Here is a 16,826-nt window from a genome sequence, read left to right on the forward strand (position 1 = left end):
GACATTGTGTCAATGAAAACATCAAAATTCTTTTCCTGCTTGATAACTAGCGAAAATTCAGAAGTGGAGAATTAGGTCATCAAAGTTAGGGGAATCTCAACAGCCATGCCACTTCGATTTACAAAGGGTTTCATAGTAATTTTTGCAGACCTCTTTAAGCAGTTTAGAGAGTCAGGATAATGCCCCCAACAATCTGGTCCTTATTTTGCTGACCTTGGAAGGATGGAAGGCTGAGTCAACCTTGCGCCGGCCAGGATATCACACACACACACACACACACACACACACACACACACACATCTTTGTCTATTCACATCAGTTTTGCTCACATTCATCTATTCACATTGGTTTTAGGTAAAGGACTCAAAAGATAATTTGGACGCATCTCAGAAAAACAGACCGGAGGAAACCGAACAAAGGTGAAATCACAAAAATAAAAATCAATATCCCGAGACAGATCTTTGCATGTCCACAAGGATGGATTGTTTTTGACAGATTTAAACATGGAGGGATCCCACCTAACTCCACCTTGGGTTAACCACACCTGGAATTAGATCATAAGGATATGGAGTTCTTAGAATAACATTTTAGAAGAATATGGCTTTGATTGCAAGCATCAGGTTTTAACTTCTCTTTGTTTGTAATGCAAAGGATGGAAACGGAGAAGCTAATGCTCATTTGAAACATGCAATGAAAAGAAGAAGGCAGATTGGAAAATTAAAAATTTCACACTGTTCTTAGGAATGGACTGATGACAAATAGGACCACAGTTAGGGAATTCATATTGTTGGGGCTGACTGACAACTTTCTGCTTGAGGTTAGCCTTTTTTTCCTGCTGTCTGCAATTTATCTTTTGACTTTAATAGGAAACATGTTGATTATTATTATCACACAGGTGAATGTTCAGCTCCGTAGCCCAATGTATTTCTTCCTCCGATATTTGGCATGGGTAGATATTGGGTATGTGAGTACTGTAATTCCCAAAGCACTGGTCAACATAGCTACAGGGAGTAAGAGCATCTCTTTAGCTGGTTGCTTCATACAGACATTTCTGTATTTGGCCTTTGGTACTGCTGCGTTCCTTTTAGGGGCCACAATGTCTGTTGATCGATACATAGCCATCTGTAACCCACTTCACTACCCAACCATCATGAATACCCGAATGTGCTCGTTGTTGGTCATTTGTTGCTTGGCTGGGGGAATATCACTAATTCTACCTCCATCCATTCATTTATTTCTGATGTCGTTTTGTGGTCCTAACATCATGGATCATTTCTTTTGTGACAGTGGACCCTTAATGAAACTGGTATGTGTTGACACCAGTTTCCTAGAAATGATTAACTTTCTGATTGCCGTATTCTCTCTCCTTGGGACCCTAAGTGTCAACGTTGTCTCTTACGTCAAAATCGTTTCCACGGTTCTGCACATCCCATCCACCACAGGGAGGAAGAAGACCTTCTCCACTTGTGCTTCCCACATGACCGTGGTCACCATTGCTTACAGCAGTTGCATTTTCATGTACATCAAACCGAAAGGCACCATTGGGTTGAATTACAACAAAATGGTGGCTCTTTTTAATACTGTTATGGATCCTCTTCTCATCCCAATCATATACTGTTTGAGGAACAGACAAGTGCAAGATGCTTTGAAGGCTGAATTAAGACAATGGGTTGGGTTTTTCAAGAAATTGAGATGATTTGCTATTGCTTTGGCTCTAAGTAGATTTTCAGATTTAATGTCTTAGAATGCATTGTTAAGCTATAATATATGTGGCCTTCAGATGTAGTAATTACCCACTGAGTTGCTCTTACAAGGGGACTTGAGAATGCATAGAGGATGAGGTAATCAGGGATGGAAACATCTGATTGACATCAAAGGCAGAATCCCTGAACAGTTGGTTGCTAGGGAAGAACAATGGAAAAAGACAACTGCCATCCTCTCCTAGTTGTGAATTTACAAAACACATCGCCTAAGTCTTCCCCAAAGCTCTCACCATCTTCTGAAGCAGAACATACAGCTACCCTCTGCTAACTGTGTCCAAGTATGTTTTATTAGTAGGTCACTTGGGTGGAATTACAATAAAAGATTCAGTCTTGGTTGATGTATGGAGTCAATATTGCTGAATGTGGCGATTCCTCTTGAAGTTAATATCCCAAAGAGAAAAACGGAAGTGGGGAATGGAGGTGTGTGATTATGGAATATCACCAATGATTCGGAATAAATCTGAATAGAACAGAAAATCCACAGGGAAGGCATGAAACATGTCTTCCGGTGATAGAGAACGTAGAAATTTTTGTTCGTAAGCTTCCTATAGTGACTTCAATATGAGGTAGGCAACGAATTGGTTTAATAAATAAAATGAATAAAACAAATTTCTAAGAAAGTAGTATTTGTTGGTTAATTCAAACCAACCCACAAGCTTATGAACTTTTGAAATTACAGCATCTCATTTCTCAAGACCTACCAGGAAATGACCCAAAGTTGCTTAGGCATATTGTGGGAAGATGGAAGGAAAGATCTCCCTTCCTTTCTCTTGCTCACAATAATTTTTAGTTCCATGACATACCGCTACCCTCTGCTAATTGTTTATTGTGTCTAAATGTATTTTACTAATACACCTTTTGCGGGGATCGTATGCAATACAATAAAAGATTCAGTCTTGGTTCATGTATGGAGTCAATATTAGTGAATGTGACTATTTATCCTGAAGTTTTATCCCAACCGGAAAAACAGAAGTGGGGAATATTGGTCTGTGATTGTGGAATATCATAATCCCATAATCCTGAATAAACCGGAACATAACAGAAAATGCATAGGGAAGGCATGAAACGTGAGATCTGGGGCTAGAGAATGTAGAAATTCATGTTTGTAAGCTGCCCACATTAACCTCAATATGAGGTGGATTGCAAACAGGCTTCATAAATAAAATGAGTCAAAGAAGTTCCTAACGTAGCGATTTTGCTTATTAATTGAAACCAACATACAGGTTCATAGTTATAGCATCTCATTTCTCAAAACCTACCAAAAATTCAGGCAAAGTTGCTTTGGCATGTTGTGGGAAGCTGGTAGGCTAGACCTCCAGTGGTGGTATGCTGCTGGTTCGGACTAGTTTCCCTGGACTGATAGTTCTGAGCACCAGCTAGCCACACCCACCCACTCCAATATTATCCAGTCCTAGATATCTAACTTTCCGGCTTACTCGTCCTGCACCACTGTCCAGGTGGTTAGTGCACCTCACCCATTCTGCTAATTGTGGTTGACCTAGCATAGCAATGGCGAACCTTTTTCTTACACCGTGCAAGAAATTGTGTTCCTGAACTTCCGGTTGGCCTGTTGGGACCGTTCTTCCACCTTCCCAGCTTCCAGAGGCTTTCCTGAAGCATAGTGAGGGCTGAAACAGACTCCCTCAACCCTTAGAAAGGTTGAAAAATCAGCTGGCATGCTTGTCCAAGCATGCCAGAGCTGACAGCTTGCATGCTGGCAAATATGGCTCCATGTGCCATCTATGGCCGGCTAGAATCACACACAAGCACACACACAATCATCGTTATCTATTTACATCGGTTTTGCTCACATTCACTCTCTTGGTTGGGAATTTACAAATCACATCTGGTTGGACATTGTTTGACATAGGAGACGTGAAAGCTTCGCCTAAGGCTTCCTCAAAGCTTTCACCATCTTCTACCAGCTACCCTCTGCTAATTGTGTCCAAGTATGTTTTATTAGTAGGTCCTTTGAACCTACTAGCACAGTAATAGAGAATCTTTTTCTTATATTGTTCCAAAGGTGCATTCCCAAACATCCGGTCGATCTATGGGGACTATTTTTCACCCTCCCCAGCCTCCGGAGGTTTTCCTGAAGCCTGCGGAGGGCAAAAACGGGCTCCCTCAGCCCTCCAGAAAGGTGAGAAATCAGCTGGCCTGCGAACACATGCACACTATAGCTGACGGCTGGTGTGTGAGCAAATATGGCCCCACGTGCCACCTATGGCCACCACGGATGCCATAGGTTCACCATCACAGACCTAGCAGGTGTGCAAGAAGCCTCCCCCCCATCAGAAAAGCCTTGTTTGAGTTGTTGCACTCAAATGTGAAAGGCACACACGCTTACAATTTCCGCGAACTGGCTTTTAAAATCTGTGCAGCCCACCTCAGAAGACCTCCCTCTCATTCCCTTGCTCACTGTGACTTATAGTCCTCATTTTTATCCCCCTTTTGGTATCAAAATCTCAAGGAGGGATTGAAAGAAGGGGGAATGTTCTTCAATGACTCAGAATTCAAGCCAAACTACACTTAGATAAAAGAAATATGAGTCCAGAGCAAAAATGGACATCCCCTTCCAAGTTCTGATTAGGTTCTCTGATGCTCTGCAATTCTTTCTCAGGTATCTTCTGTTGGAATCCGCTGTCTCACTGGGAGGTTTGGTTTTATTAACATTGGCCAGTGACCATGTTCTTGAATGACTCAGAATTCAAGCCAAACTAAACTTAGATAAAAGAAATATGAGTCCAGAGCAAAAATGGACATCGCCTTCCAAGTTCTGATTAGGTTCTCTGATGCTCTGCAATTCTTCCCCAGGCATCTTCTGTCGGAATCCGCTGTCCCACTGAGAGGTTTGGTTTTATTAACATTGGCCAGTGGAAGTAGACACTGGCCACTCCACCTGATTTCCACCATTTTCCATGGTTTTGCAAAAATTGTATTTCTACTTTTCTACCCCAAAATGATTGAGAGTGGACTGATTTGTATTATTTGATCTGAATCGAACGGATAATCAAAACAATCTTCATCTGAAGTGGAGACAGATTTGCACATCCCTTGGAAATAACTGCAAAATGCCTTGGGTGGATTAGGATTTTGATGGGTTGCATTAAACTGTGTGATAAGGAAATCCCAGGAAACATAGCTCTCAAATAAATACAAAGGATAATAATAATTTAAAACCATCTGACATTAGTATTGACAAATTAGTATAATACTTTTTTTTCCCTAAGTCCCTGAGGAATTGCATTAGCCAGTCTTGAACACTTCATGAGCTATGCGCTTCAAAACAATAATTATATCTCATTCTGATCAGAGGTGGCCTCTATCTTCATTGCCATAAAAAGATACAGAAGAAAAAGACAGAGAAATTACACAGGAGTCCAGCTGTGAACCAAGGAGACAAGGCACTTTCTCAAGAGCACTGAAAATGGAGCATGCTGTGCTTTCCCCCAAAAAACAATGAATTCATGGGTAATATTTTAAGTATATATTTTCTTTGCTTCTGATTTATACACAAAATAAACAGAGTTTAATAATCTAGAATATGTTTTGAACTAGGTTAAAAAAAAGTCGTAGGGATTACAAAAAATATGCAGATACTACTATGATTAACATGATTCCAAGTGGTGAACATACTATGTCTAACCAAAAATATAATAGCGAATGAGAGTTGGATATTTCTGCTTTGTTTCTGGTTTGTAACTGTATTAAAAATGATAATCTAGAATATTGATTTTATCAGGGTGATTGAGATGACAAATATAACAAGGATCTTGAAAATGCGTCAATGCATTTTTTTTTTTAGTGTAGTTTGCAAGGCGTGAGTGTTTTTTGCATGTTTTAATGTTTCTGATTTTCGAGAGTGGTGAGCTGAAATATTACTTTGTGAAACTAAGGAACAGATATCAGAGTTCAAAAGAAGATTAAGTCGGGTGATTTCTGATTCATAATGCTTGGGACTGGTTGGGAAGCAAATATAAATTATATCTGCTTCCAATATTTACATAAGAATATACAAGATAACTTAGTGAACCCAATTGCAAACGGCTTTATTGTTCTTAAATGATGACACGAGTGGCGAAAGTTGGACATTATACTAGTCACAAACCATGGTTTGCAAACCATAAATGCCTACTTCATGCTACACATAAGCCACACAACAACTGGGTGCAATGCAACTCACTGCTTCTAGTTAAATGAAAAGAAGGACTGGGGGAGACATGATAGCAGTGTTCTAATATCTCAGGGGCTGTTGCAAACAAGTGGGGGGAGGGGGTCAAGTTATTCTCCAAATCACCTGAAGGCAGGACAAGAGGTAATGGGTGGAAACTGATCAAGGGGAGAAGCAATTAAGGAGAAATTTCCTGACAGTTAGAACAATTAATCAGTGGAACAGCTTGCCTCCAGAAGTTGTGAGCTCCAACATCGGAGGTTTTTCAGAGGAGATTGGACAACCACTTGTCTGAAATGATATAGATTTTTCTGCTTGAGCAGGAGGTTGCACTAGAAGGCCTCCCAATCGTTTCCAGTCCTTTCATTCCATTAATTGGAATGATCAGGATTTTCCCCCTAGGAAACATTTTTTTGCTAGATGTCTTTAAGGAGCTGACATTGTGTCAATGAAAACATCAAAATTCTTTTCTTGCTTGATGACTAGCGAAAATTCAGAAGTGGAGAATTAGGTCATCAAAGTTAGGCGAATCTCAACAGCCATGCCACTTCGAGTTACAAAGGGTTTCATAGTAATTTTTGCAGACCTCTTTAAGCAGTTTAGAGAGTCAGGATAACACCACCAACAATCTGGTCCTTATTTTGCTGACCTTGGAAGGATGGAAGGCTGAGTCAACCTTGCGCCGGCCAGGATATCACACACACACACACATCTTTGTCTATTCACATCGGTTTTGCTCACATTCATCTATTCACATTGGTTTTAGGTAAAGGACTCAAAAGATAATTTGGACGCATCTCAGAAAAACAGACCGGAGGAAACTGAACAAAGGTGAAATCACAAAAATAAAAATCAATATCCCGAGACAGATCTTTGCATGTCCACAAGGATGGATTGTTTTTGACAGATTGAAACATGGAGGGATCCCACCTAACTCCACCTTGGGTTAACCACACCTGGAATTAGATCATAAGGATATGGAGTTCTTAGAATAACATTTTAGAAGAATATGGCTTTGATTGCAAGCATCAGGTTTTAACTTCTCTTTGTTTGTAATGCAAAGGATGGAAATGGAGAAGCTAATGCTCATTTGAAACATGCAATGAAAAGAAGAAGGCAGATTGGAAAATTAAAAATTTCACACTGTTCTTAGGAATGGACTGATGACAAATAGGACCACAGTTAGGGAATTCATATTGTTGGGGCTGACTGACAACTTTCTGCTTGAGGTTAGCCTTTTTTTCCTGCTGTCTGCAATTTATCTTTCGACTTTAATAGGAAACATGTTGATTATTATTATCACACAGGTGAATGTTCAGCTCCGTAGCCCAATGTATTTCTTCCTCCGATATTTGGCATGGGTAGATATTGGGTATGTGAGTACTGTAATTCCCAAAGCACTGGTCAACATAGCTACAGGGAGTAAGAGCATCTCTTTAGCTGGTTGCTTCATACAGACATTTCTGTATTTGGCCTTTGGTACTGCTGCGTTCCTTTTAGGGGCCACAATGTCTGTTGATCGATACATAGCCATCTGTAACCCACTTCACTACCCAACCATCATGAATACCCGAATGTGCTCGTTGTTGGTCATTTGTTGCTTGGCTGGGGGAATATCACTAATTCTACCTCCATCCATTCATTTATTTCTGATGTCGTTTTGTGGTCCTAACATCATGGATCATTTCTTTTGTGACAGTGGACCCTTAATGAAACTGGTATGTGTTGACACCAGTTTCCTAGAAATGATTAACTTTGTGATTGCCGTATTCTCTCTCCTTGGGACCCTAAGTGTCAACGTTGTCTCTTACGTCAAAATCGTTTCCACGGTTCTGCACATCCCATCCACCACAGGGAGGAAGAAGACCTTCTCCACTTGTGCTTCCCACATGACCGTGGTCACCATTGCTTACAGCAGTTGCATTTTCATGTACATCAAGCCGAAAGGCACCATTGGGTTGGATTACAACAAAATGGTGGCTCTTTTGAATACTGTTATGGATCCTCTTCTCATCCCAATCATATACTGTTTGAGGAACAGACAAGTGCAAGATGCTTTGAAGGCTGAATTAAGACAATGGGTTGGGTTTTGCAAGAAATTGAGATGATTTGCTATTGCTTTGGCTCTAAGTAGATTTTCAGATTTAATGTCTTAGAATGCATTGTTAAGGTATAATATATGTGGCCTTCAGACGTAGTAATCACCCACTGAGATGCTCTTACAAGGGGACAAAATCAGTGATGGAAAAATTTGATTGATATCAAAGGCAGAATCCCTGAACAGTTGGTTGCTAGGGAAGAACCATGGAAAAAGACAACTGTCACCCTCTCCTATTTGTGAATTTACAAAATACATCTGGTTGGACATTGTTTGACATAGGAGATGTGAAAGCTCTGCCTAAGGCTTCCTCAAAGGTCTCACCATCTTCTGAAGCAGAACATACAGCTACCCTCTGCTAATTGTCTCCAAGTATGTTTTATTAGTAGGTCACTTGGATGGAATTACAATAAAAGATTCAGTCTTGGTTGATGTATGGTGTCAATATTATTGAATGTGGCGATTCCTCTTGAAGTTAATATCCCAAAGAGAAAAACGGAAGTGGGGAATGGAGGTGTGTGATTATGGAATATCACCAATGATTCAAAATAAATCTGTATAGAACAGAAGATCCACAGGGAAGGCATGAAACGTGTGTTCCGGGGATAGAGAACGTAGAAATTTTTGTTCGTAAGCTTCCTATAGTGACTTCAATATGAGGTAGGCAACGAACTGGTTTAATAAATAAAATGAATAAAACAAATTTCTAAGAAAGTGTTATTTGTTGGTTAATTCAAACCAACCCACAAGCTTATGAACTTTTGAAATTACAGCATCTCATTTCTCAAGACCTACCAAGAATTGATCCAAAGTTGCTTAGGCATATTGTGGGAAGATGGTAGGAAAGATCTCCCTTCCTTTCTCTTGCTCACAATAATTTATAGTTCCATGACATAACGCTACCCTCTGCTAATTGTTTATTGTGTCTAAATGTATTTTACTAATACACCTTTTGCGGGGATCGTATGCAATACAATAAAAGATTCAGTCTTGGTTGATGTATGGAGTCAATATTAGTGAATGTGACTATTTCTCCTGAAGTTTTATCCCAACCGGAAAAACAGAAGTGGGGAATATTGGTCTGTGATTGTGGAATATCATAATCCCATAATCCTGAATAAACCAGAATATAACAGAAAATGCATAGGGAAGGCATGAAACGTGAGATCTGGGGCTAGAGAATGAAGAAATTCATGTTGGTAAGCTGCCCACATTAACCTCAATATGAGGTGGACTGCAAACAGGCTTCATAAATAAAATGAATCAAAGAAGTTCCTAACGTAGTGATTTTATTTATTAATTGAAACCAACATACAGGTTCATAGTTATAGCATCTCATTTCTCAAAACCTACCAAAAATTCAGGCAAAGTTGCTTTGGCATGTTGTGGGAAGCTGGTTGGCAAGACCTCCAGTGGTGGTATGCTGCCGGTACGGACTAGTTTCCCTGGACTGGTAGTTCTGAGCACCAGCTAGCCCCACCCACCCAATCCAATATTATCCAGTCCTAGATATCTCACTTTCCGGCTTACTCATCCTGCACCGCTGTCCAGGTGGTTAGTGCACCTCGCCCATTCTGCTAACTGTGGTTGACATAGCATAGCAATGGCAAACCTTTTTCTTACACCGTGCAACAAATTGTGTTCCTGAACTTCCGGTTGGCCTGTTGGGACCAAAATCAGCCTTCCCAGCTTCCAGAGGCTTTCCTGAAGCATAGTGAGGGCTGAAAAAGTATCCCTCAACCCTTAGGAAGGTTGAAAAATCAGCTGGCTTGCATGTGCATGCATTCCAGAGCTGACAGCTCGCATGCTGGCAAATATGGCTCCATGTGCCACCTATGGCCACCACGCATGGCATGGCTTCACCATCAGGGACCTAGCAGGGGTGCAAGAAGCCTCCCCCATCAGAAAAGCCTTGTTTGAGTTGTTGCACTCTAATGTGGAAGGCACACATGCTTACATTTTTGGCGAGCTGGTTTTGAAAGTATGTGTAGCCACCTCTGAAGACCTCATTTTTCAGAGTTCTCCTTTTTATAGCCCTATTGGTATAAAGGAGAGATTGAAAGAAGGGGGAATGTTCTTGAATGACTCAGAATTCAAGCCAAACTCAACTTAGATAAAAAAATGTGAGTCCAGAGCAAAAATGGACATCCCCTTCCAAGTTCTGATTAGGTTCTCTGATGCTCTGCAATTCTTCTTCAGGTATCTTCTGTCGGAATCCGCTGACCCACTGGGAGGTTCGGTTTCATTAACATTGGCCAGTAGAAATAGACACAGGCCAGTCCACCTGGTTTCCACCAATTTCCATGAGTTTTGCAAAAATTATATTTCTACTTTTCCACTCCAAATTGATTGAGAGTGGACTGATTTGTATTATTTGATCTGAATCGAACGGATAATCAAATCAATCTTCAACTGAAGCGGGGACAGATTTGCACATCCCTTGGAAATAATTGCAAAATGCCTTGGGTGGATTAGGATTTTGATGGGTTGCATTAAACTGTGTGATAAGGAAATCCCAGGAAACATAGCTCTCAAATAAATACTAAGGATAATACTAATTTAAAACCATCTAACATTATTAGTATTGACTAATTAGTATAATACTTTTTTCCCTGAGTCCCTGAGGAATTGCATGAGCCAATCTTGAATACCTCATGCACCATGGGCTTCAAAACAATAATCATATTTAGTACTTAATGAGAGGTGGCTTCTATTTTCATTGCCATCAAAAGATACAGAGGAAAAAGACGGACAAATTACACAGGAGTCCAGCTGTGAACCAAGAAGACAAAGCACTTTCTCAAGAGAACTGAAAATGGAGCAAGCTGTGCTTTTCCCCAAAAAACAATGAATTCAGGGGTAATATTTTAAGTATATATTTTCTTTCCTTGTCATTTATAAGCAAAATAAACATAGTTTAGCAATCTAGAAAATGTTTTTTTACTAGATTAAAAAAAGGCATAGAGATTACAAAAATTGTGCAGATACTACTATGATTGATATGATTCCAAGTGGTGAACATACTATGTCTAACATAAAATATAATAGCTAATGAAAGTTGGATATTTTTGCTTTGCTTCTGATTTGTAACTGTATTAAAAATCCAGAATATTGATTTTATCAGGGTGATAGAGATGACAAATATAACAAGGATCTTGAAAATATGTGAATACATTTTTTTTATAGTGTAGTTTGCGAGGCGTGAGTGTTTTTTGCATGTTTTAATGTTTCTGATTTTCAAGAGTGGTGAGCTGAAATATTACTTTGTAAAACTAAGGAACAGATATCAGAGTTCAAAAGAAGATTAAGTCAGGTGATTTCTGATTCATAATGCTTGGGGCTGGTTGGGAAGCAAATATAAATTATATCTGCTTCCAATATTTACAAAAGAATGTACAAGATAACTTACTGAACCCAATTGCAAACACCTTTTTTGTTCTTAAATGATGACATGAGTGGTGAAAGTTGGACCTTATACTAGTCACAAACCATGGTTTGCAAACCATAAATGCCTACTTCATGCTACACATAAGCCACACAATAACTGGGTGCAATGCAACTCATTGTTTCTAGTTAAATGAAAAGAAGGACTGGGGGAGACATGATAGCACTGTTCCAATATCTCAGGGGCTGTTGCAAACAAGTGGGGGGGGAGGTCAACTTATTCTCCACATCACCTGAAGGCAGGACAAGAAGCAATGGGTGGAAACTGATCAAGGCGAGAAGCAACTAAGGAGAACTTTCCTGACAGTTAGAACAATTAATCAGTGGAACAGCTTGTCTCCAGAAGTTGTGAGCTCCAACATCGGAGGTTTTTCAGAGGAGATTGGACAACCATTTGTCTGAAATGATATAGATTTTTCTGCTTGAGCAGGAGGTTCCACCAGAAGACCTCCCAATCGTTTCCAGTCCTTTCATTCTCTTAATTTGAATGATCAGAATTCTCCCCATAGGAAACATTTTTTTGCTAGATTTCTTTAATGAGCTTACATTGTGTAAGTGAAAACATCAAAATTCTTTGCCTGTTTGATTACTAGAGAAAATTCAGAAGTGGAGAATTAGATCATCCAAGTTAGGTAAATCTCAACAGCAATAGCACTTCGATTTACAAAGTCTTTCATAGTATTTTTGCAGACCTCTTTAAGCAGTTTGTAAATGTCAGGAAAATGTCCCAAACAATCTGGTCCTTATTTTGCTGACCTTGGAAGAATGGAAGGCTGAGTCAACCTTGCGCTGGCCAGGATCACACACACACACAATCAACATTTTCAGATTTAATGTCTTATAAAGCTGTAATATATGTGGTCTTCAGATTTAGTAATCACCCACTGAGATGCTCTTACAGCATCTCACGTTTTAAGGGGACTTGAGAATGCATAGAGGATGTGGTAATCAGGGATGGAAACATCTGATTGACATCAAGGGCAAAATCCCGGAAAAGTTGGTTGCCAGGGAAGAACAATGGAAAAAGACAATGGCCACCCTCTCCTAGTTGTGAATTTACGAAACACATCTGGTTGGACATTGTTTGACAGAGGAGATGTGAGAGCTTCGCCTAAGTCTTCCTCAAAGCTCTCACCATCTTCTGAAGCAGAACATACAGCTACCCTCTGCTAATTGTGTCCAAGTATGTTTTATTAGTAGGTCATTTGTGTTATGTATTATAAGTTTTCCCTCTGGTCCGTTGCACTAGGGGGCACTGTGCTAAACACTGATTGGCTGACTGCTTGACAGCCGGCATATATAAAGGCTGTCAAAGCAGAGCTCAGCTGTTGCCTGTTAGCTTAAACGCGCGAAATGTGAAGTCCCGTGTTTGGCAACCTGTTAGCAATAAACTGTTAGCATTTGTTAAGTCCTGGCTCGCCTCCGTTTGTCCACCCATGTTCTCCCAGCTAGAACATTGGCGACCAAGGTGGGATACTCAGGAGGAGCCCAGGCAGAGCTGTGAAAGTCACTAACCTACAAGCTGAGTCACTAAGAGCTGAATTCCCTCAGGGAATCACTCGACGAGAGGTCGAGTAAGTCACTTGCCTACAAAGACTGCCTCTGGTTAATCGACAAAGGAAGAATTTACCTCAGAGATGGCCTCAATGTACACCTTAGCCGCTTTCAACGCGACCACAGAGACTTGGGGCTCATACATTTCACGTTTTGAGTGTTTTTTAGAAGCCAATGGCTTTACAGACTTAACTGAACAGCGAAAAAAGGCATGTTTTTTAAATTTATGTAGTACGGAGATGTTTAATCTGGCAGAGACCCTGGTTGCCCCACACTCCATCCACGATGTAATCTGGGACATTTTCATGTCCAAGTTAAAAAATCATTACGCCCCAGCGCTGTCCCGCACAACGCGTAGATTTGCTTTTTATCGAAGGGTTCAGCTTGAGGGAGAGTCAATAAACAACTATGTGGCTGCCTTACAAGCCGCAGCTGTTCATTGTAGATTTAAAGATTTAGATGAAGCCCTGACAGACCAGATTGTGGGGGGTGTTAGAGACCTCCGTATACAGCGCCACCTGCTGGCCAAACCTGAACTCGACTTACAGACAGCCCTTGACGAAGCCAGGGCTGTAGAGCTGTCAACAAAATCTACAGAAGAAATCCAGAGATTCTCAAAGCCCCAGCCCACAGACAAGACCACTGAGGTTCACCATGACGATGTTCTTGATGATACTGGGGCCATTGGAAATGATGAAGTACATCGCCTACGGGGTGAGCAATCCAAGGGGCGACAGGGTAAGGCTATGTCCCGAACAAATTGCCCCGGGTGTGGGGGTAGGCACGATAGGGCGGACTGCCGTTTCAAAAACGTGTCCTGCCTCCGTTGTGGAAAAAGGGGCCACTTGGCAAGGGTTTGTAGGGCAACTGCGCCTTGCGCAAGTGCCTTAGAAGGGAACTCCCCCAGCAACAGCCAGGGTTTCAGGAAAACCTCCAATGTTGGTAGGAACGCAGGTTCCAGAAAGCAGGATTCCTGTTTTACAGTCAGTGAGGACAGGGATGAGTCTGAAGTAGATCCGATCATCCATGCCCCGAGGGGAAAAATATTCCTCACCGTTAGAATAGAGGGCAAACCCTGTCAGATGGAGGTAGACACTGGCTCAGCCATGTCTATCATATCGTGGGCAGAAATTAAGAGACTTGTGCCAGACATCTCCCAAGCGAGATTATCACCATGCCCGTTGAAGTTGAGGGATTTTCAGGGAAATCCCATTCCAGTACTGGGGAATTTTTTCTGTAAGGTGTCATTTAAACAGTATCATAAGAGGCTCCCTCTTATTGTAGTCAGGGGTCCCAGGCCAAGCTTGTTAGGGTTGGAATAGTTTGAAGCTCTGGGTCTAGCCATAATGGGCATAGATCAGATTCAGACCACCCCACACCTTGACATGCTAATTAAGGAGTTTCCCAAAGTTTTTGGGGACGGATTAGGGAAATACACTGGCACCCCCATCTCTTTCAACTTAGACCCCCAGGTACCACCACAGCGTCTTAAGCCGCGCAGGGTACCATTTGCATCAAAACCCAAAGTAGATGCAGAATTAGACAAGTTATTGGCCCAGGGGGTGTTAGAACCTATTGACCATGCCCGTTGGGAAACTCCCATTGTCACACCAGTGAAGCATCATGGCTCTGTGCGCATCTGCGGAGATTTTAAGTGCACTTTGAACCGCGCATTGCAGCCGAGCGCATACCCCGTGCCAGTGGTGCAGCATTTGCTGCACTCTCTGGGTCAGGGAACCATATTTGCCAAGCTTGACCTAGCTCAAGCATATCAGCAGTTGCCTGTGGATGAGGCAACTGCTGAAGCCCAGACGATAGTTACACATAGGGGCACCTTTAAGTGCAACCGTTTACAATTCGGGGTCAGCGTAGCACCTGGGCTGTTTCAAAATTTGTTGGAAAGGCTGCTGCAAGGGATACCAGATGTCGTGCCTTATTTTGACGACGTCCTGGTATCAGCCCGTTCCCTGTCACACCTTATGGCCCATTTGCGAACCGTACTTCGGCATTTCCGTGGTGCTGGCTTAAAACTTAAGATGACCAAGTGCCAGATTGCAGTTCCCCAAGTCGAGTTTTTGGGTTTCTTAGTGGACAAAAAAGAGATCCATCCGACCGCTGAGAAGGTGCGGGCAATTAGTCAGGCTCCCCCACCTACAACCAAAGCCGAGCTTCAAGCCTTCCTAGGTCTGCTCAATTTTTACAATATTTTCCTGCCTCACAAAGCGTCTGTTTTGGAGCCCCTCCACAGATTGTTAGACCGCTCAGCAAAGTGGGTTTGGGGCAAGAAGGAAGCCACAGCTTTTGAGAATGTTAAAAAGTTTTTAACTTCTGAGAGTGTTTTGCACCAATACGACGAATCCTTCCCGGTTATTCTGACTTGTGACGCATCCCCCTATCGGGTCGGAGCAGTTTTGAGCCACCGTCTGCAGTCCGGGCTAGAAGCCCCTGTGGCGTTTTTCTCTCGCACACTGTCATCACCCGAAAGGAACTATAGCCAGCTCGATCAGGAAACTTTGTCTATAGTGGCTGGGGTGAAGCGTTTTCACTCGTATCTCTATGGCCATCATTTCCACATAGTGACTGATCACAAGCCCCTGCTTTGCATCATCGTTGGGGACAAACAAATGCCCCAGATTCTATCTCCCAGATTCACGAGATGGACGGTGTTCCTGGCTGCCATTTGCCATGCTGACGCCTTGAGCAGATGCCCTTTGCCCATCGCTGTTCAGGACCCTGCGCCTGCCTCTGAGGTTCTACTGATTGACGAGATGCAGTTACCCATCACAGCAGCTGACGTGGCCTCACACACATGGCGGGACAAACTACTCTCCAGGGTGCTGGCTTGGACTGAACGAGGATGGCCAGCTAAACCACTGGGCACTGAGTGGCAACCCTTTTCGACCAGGCAACACGAACTCTCAACCCAGCAAGGTTGCCTCCTATGGGGTGGCCATGTGGTCGTTCCTGCCTCCCTACAAGAAGCAGTGCTGACAGCTCTCCATGAGGACCACCCAGGCATCATCAGAATGAAGTCACTGGGCTGGAGCTAAGCTTGGTGGCCGGGCATGGACCAGGACATTGCAAGGTGGGTCTCTGGCTGTTCTAAGTGCCAGGAGTCCCGACCTGCCTGTCCCAGAGCTCCCATCCAGAATTGGGAGCAGACAAGGGCTCCGTGGTCCAGGACTCATATGGACTTGGCAGGCCCAGTAAAGGGCCAGACTTTTATTGTTATTGTTGATGCTTATTCTAAGTGGGTTGAAATTGCATTGTTGTCTAGCACCACTGCCCCTGCCATTATCAAGGTATTAAGGAGGGTGTTTTCCACCCATGGGTTACCTGATCTGGTCGTGTCAGACAATGGGCCCCAATTTACTGCTGCCTTGCTAGACAAGTTCTTTACCAAACTGGGGATTCGACATGCGTTTGTAGCCCCCTTCAACCCAGCGGCCAATTGCCTAGCGGAACACGCTGTCAGGTTTGGGCCACTCAACTGGCAGGAGGACATAGACACATATCTCTTTTGGCAGCATGCCACCCCATGCTCCACAACAAACAAAAGCCCGGCTGAGTTATTAATGGGTCAACGAATCAGAACAACGCTAGGCAGGCTACATCCAGAGTATGCCCCATCAAAGCCTTTAGACTCACATTGTCAGCTTAAGGGTTTTCCATTAAACGCCACAGTTTATGCCCAGAATTATGCCGGCCACCCACTTTGGGTCCAGGGAATTGTTAGGAAAATCACAGGCCCCTGCTCTTACCTAATAGAGTTAGAGGATGGCCGAGTATGGAGGCA

General features: G+C 42.4%; 2 protein-coding genes across 2 annotated transcripts; both read left to right on the top strand.

Annotated features, from left to right (window-relative positions):
• Window positions 1-751: 751 nt before the first annotated feature.
• Window positions 752-1,696, top strand: LOC309401247 (olfactory receptor 6E1-like; the record flags this gene model as incomplete). Its single annotated transcript, XM_081970315.1, has 1 exon — window positions 752-1,696. One exon carries the CDS (start codon window positions 752-754, stop codon window positions 1,694-1,696), a length of 945 nt encoding a protein of 314 aa, XP_081826441.1.
• Window positions 1,697-7,097: 5,401 nt separating this feature from the next.
• Window positions 7,098-8,042, top strand: LOC309401248 (olfactory receptor 6E1-like; the record flags this gene model as incomplete). Its single annotated transcript, XM_081970316.1, has 1 exon — window positions 7,098-8,042. The coding sequence occupies one exon, from the start codon at window positions 7,098-7,100 to the stop codon at window positions 8,040-8,042; it is 945 nt and encodes a 314-aa protein (XP_081826442.1).
• Window positions 8,043-16,826: the final 8,784 nt, after the last annotated feature.

The sequence above is a fragment of the Natrix helvetica genome (assembly GCF_964273705.1).
Source record: "Natrix helvetica genome assembly, chromosome: Z".
In the NCBI taxonomy this organism is placed as follows: Eukaryota; Metazoa; Chordata; class Lepidosauria; order Squamata; family Natricidae; genus Natrix; species Natrix helvetica.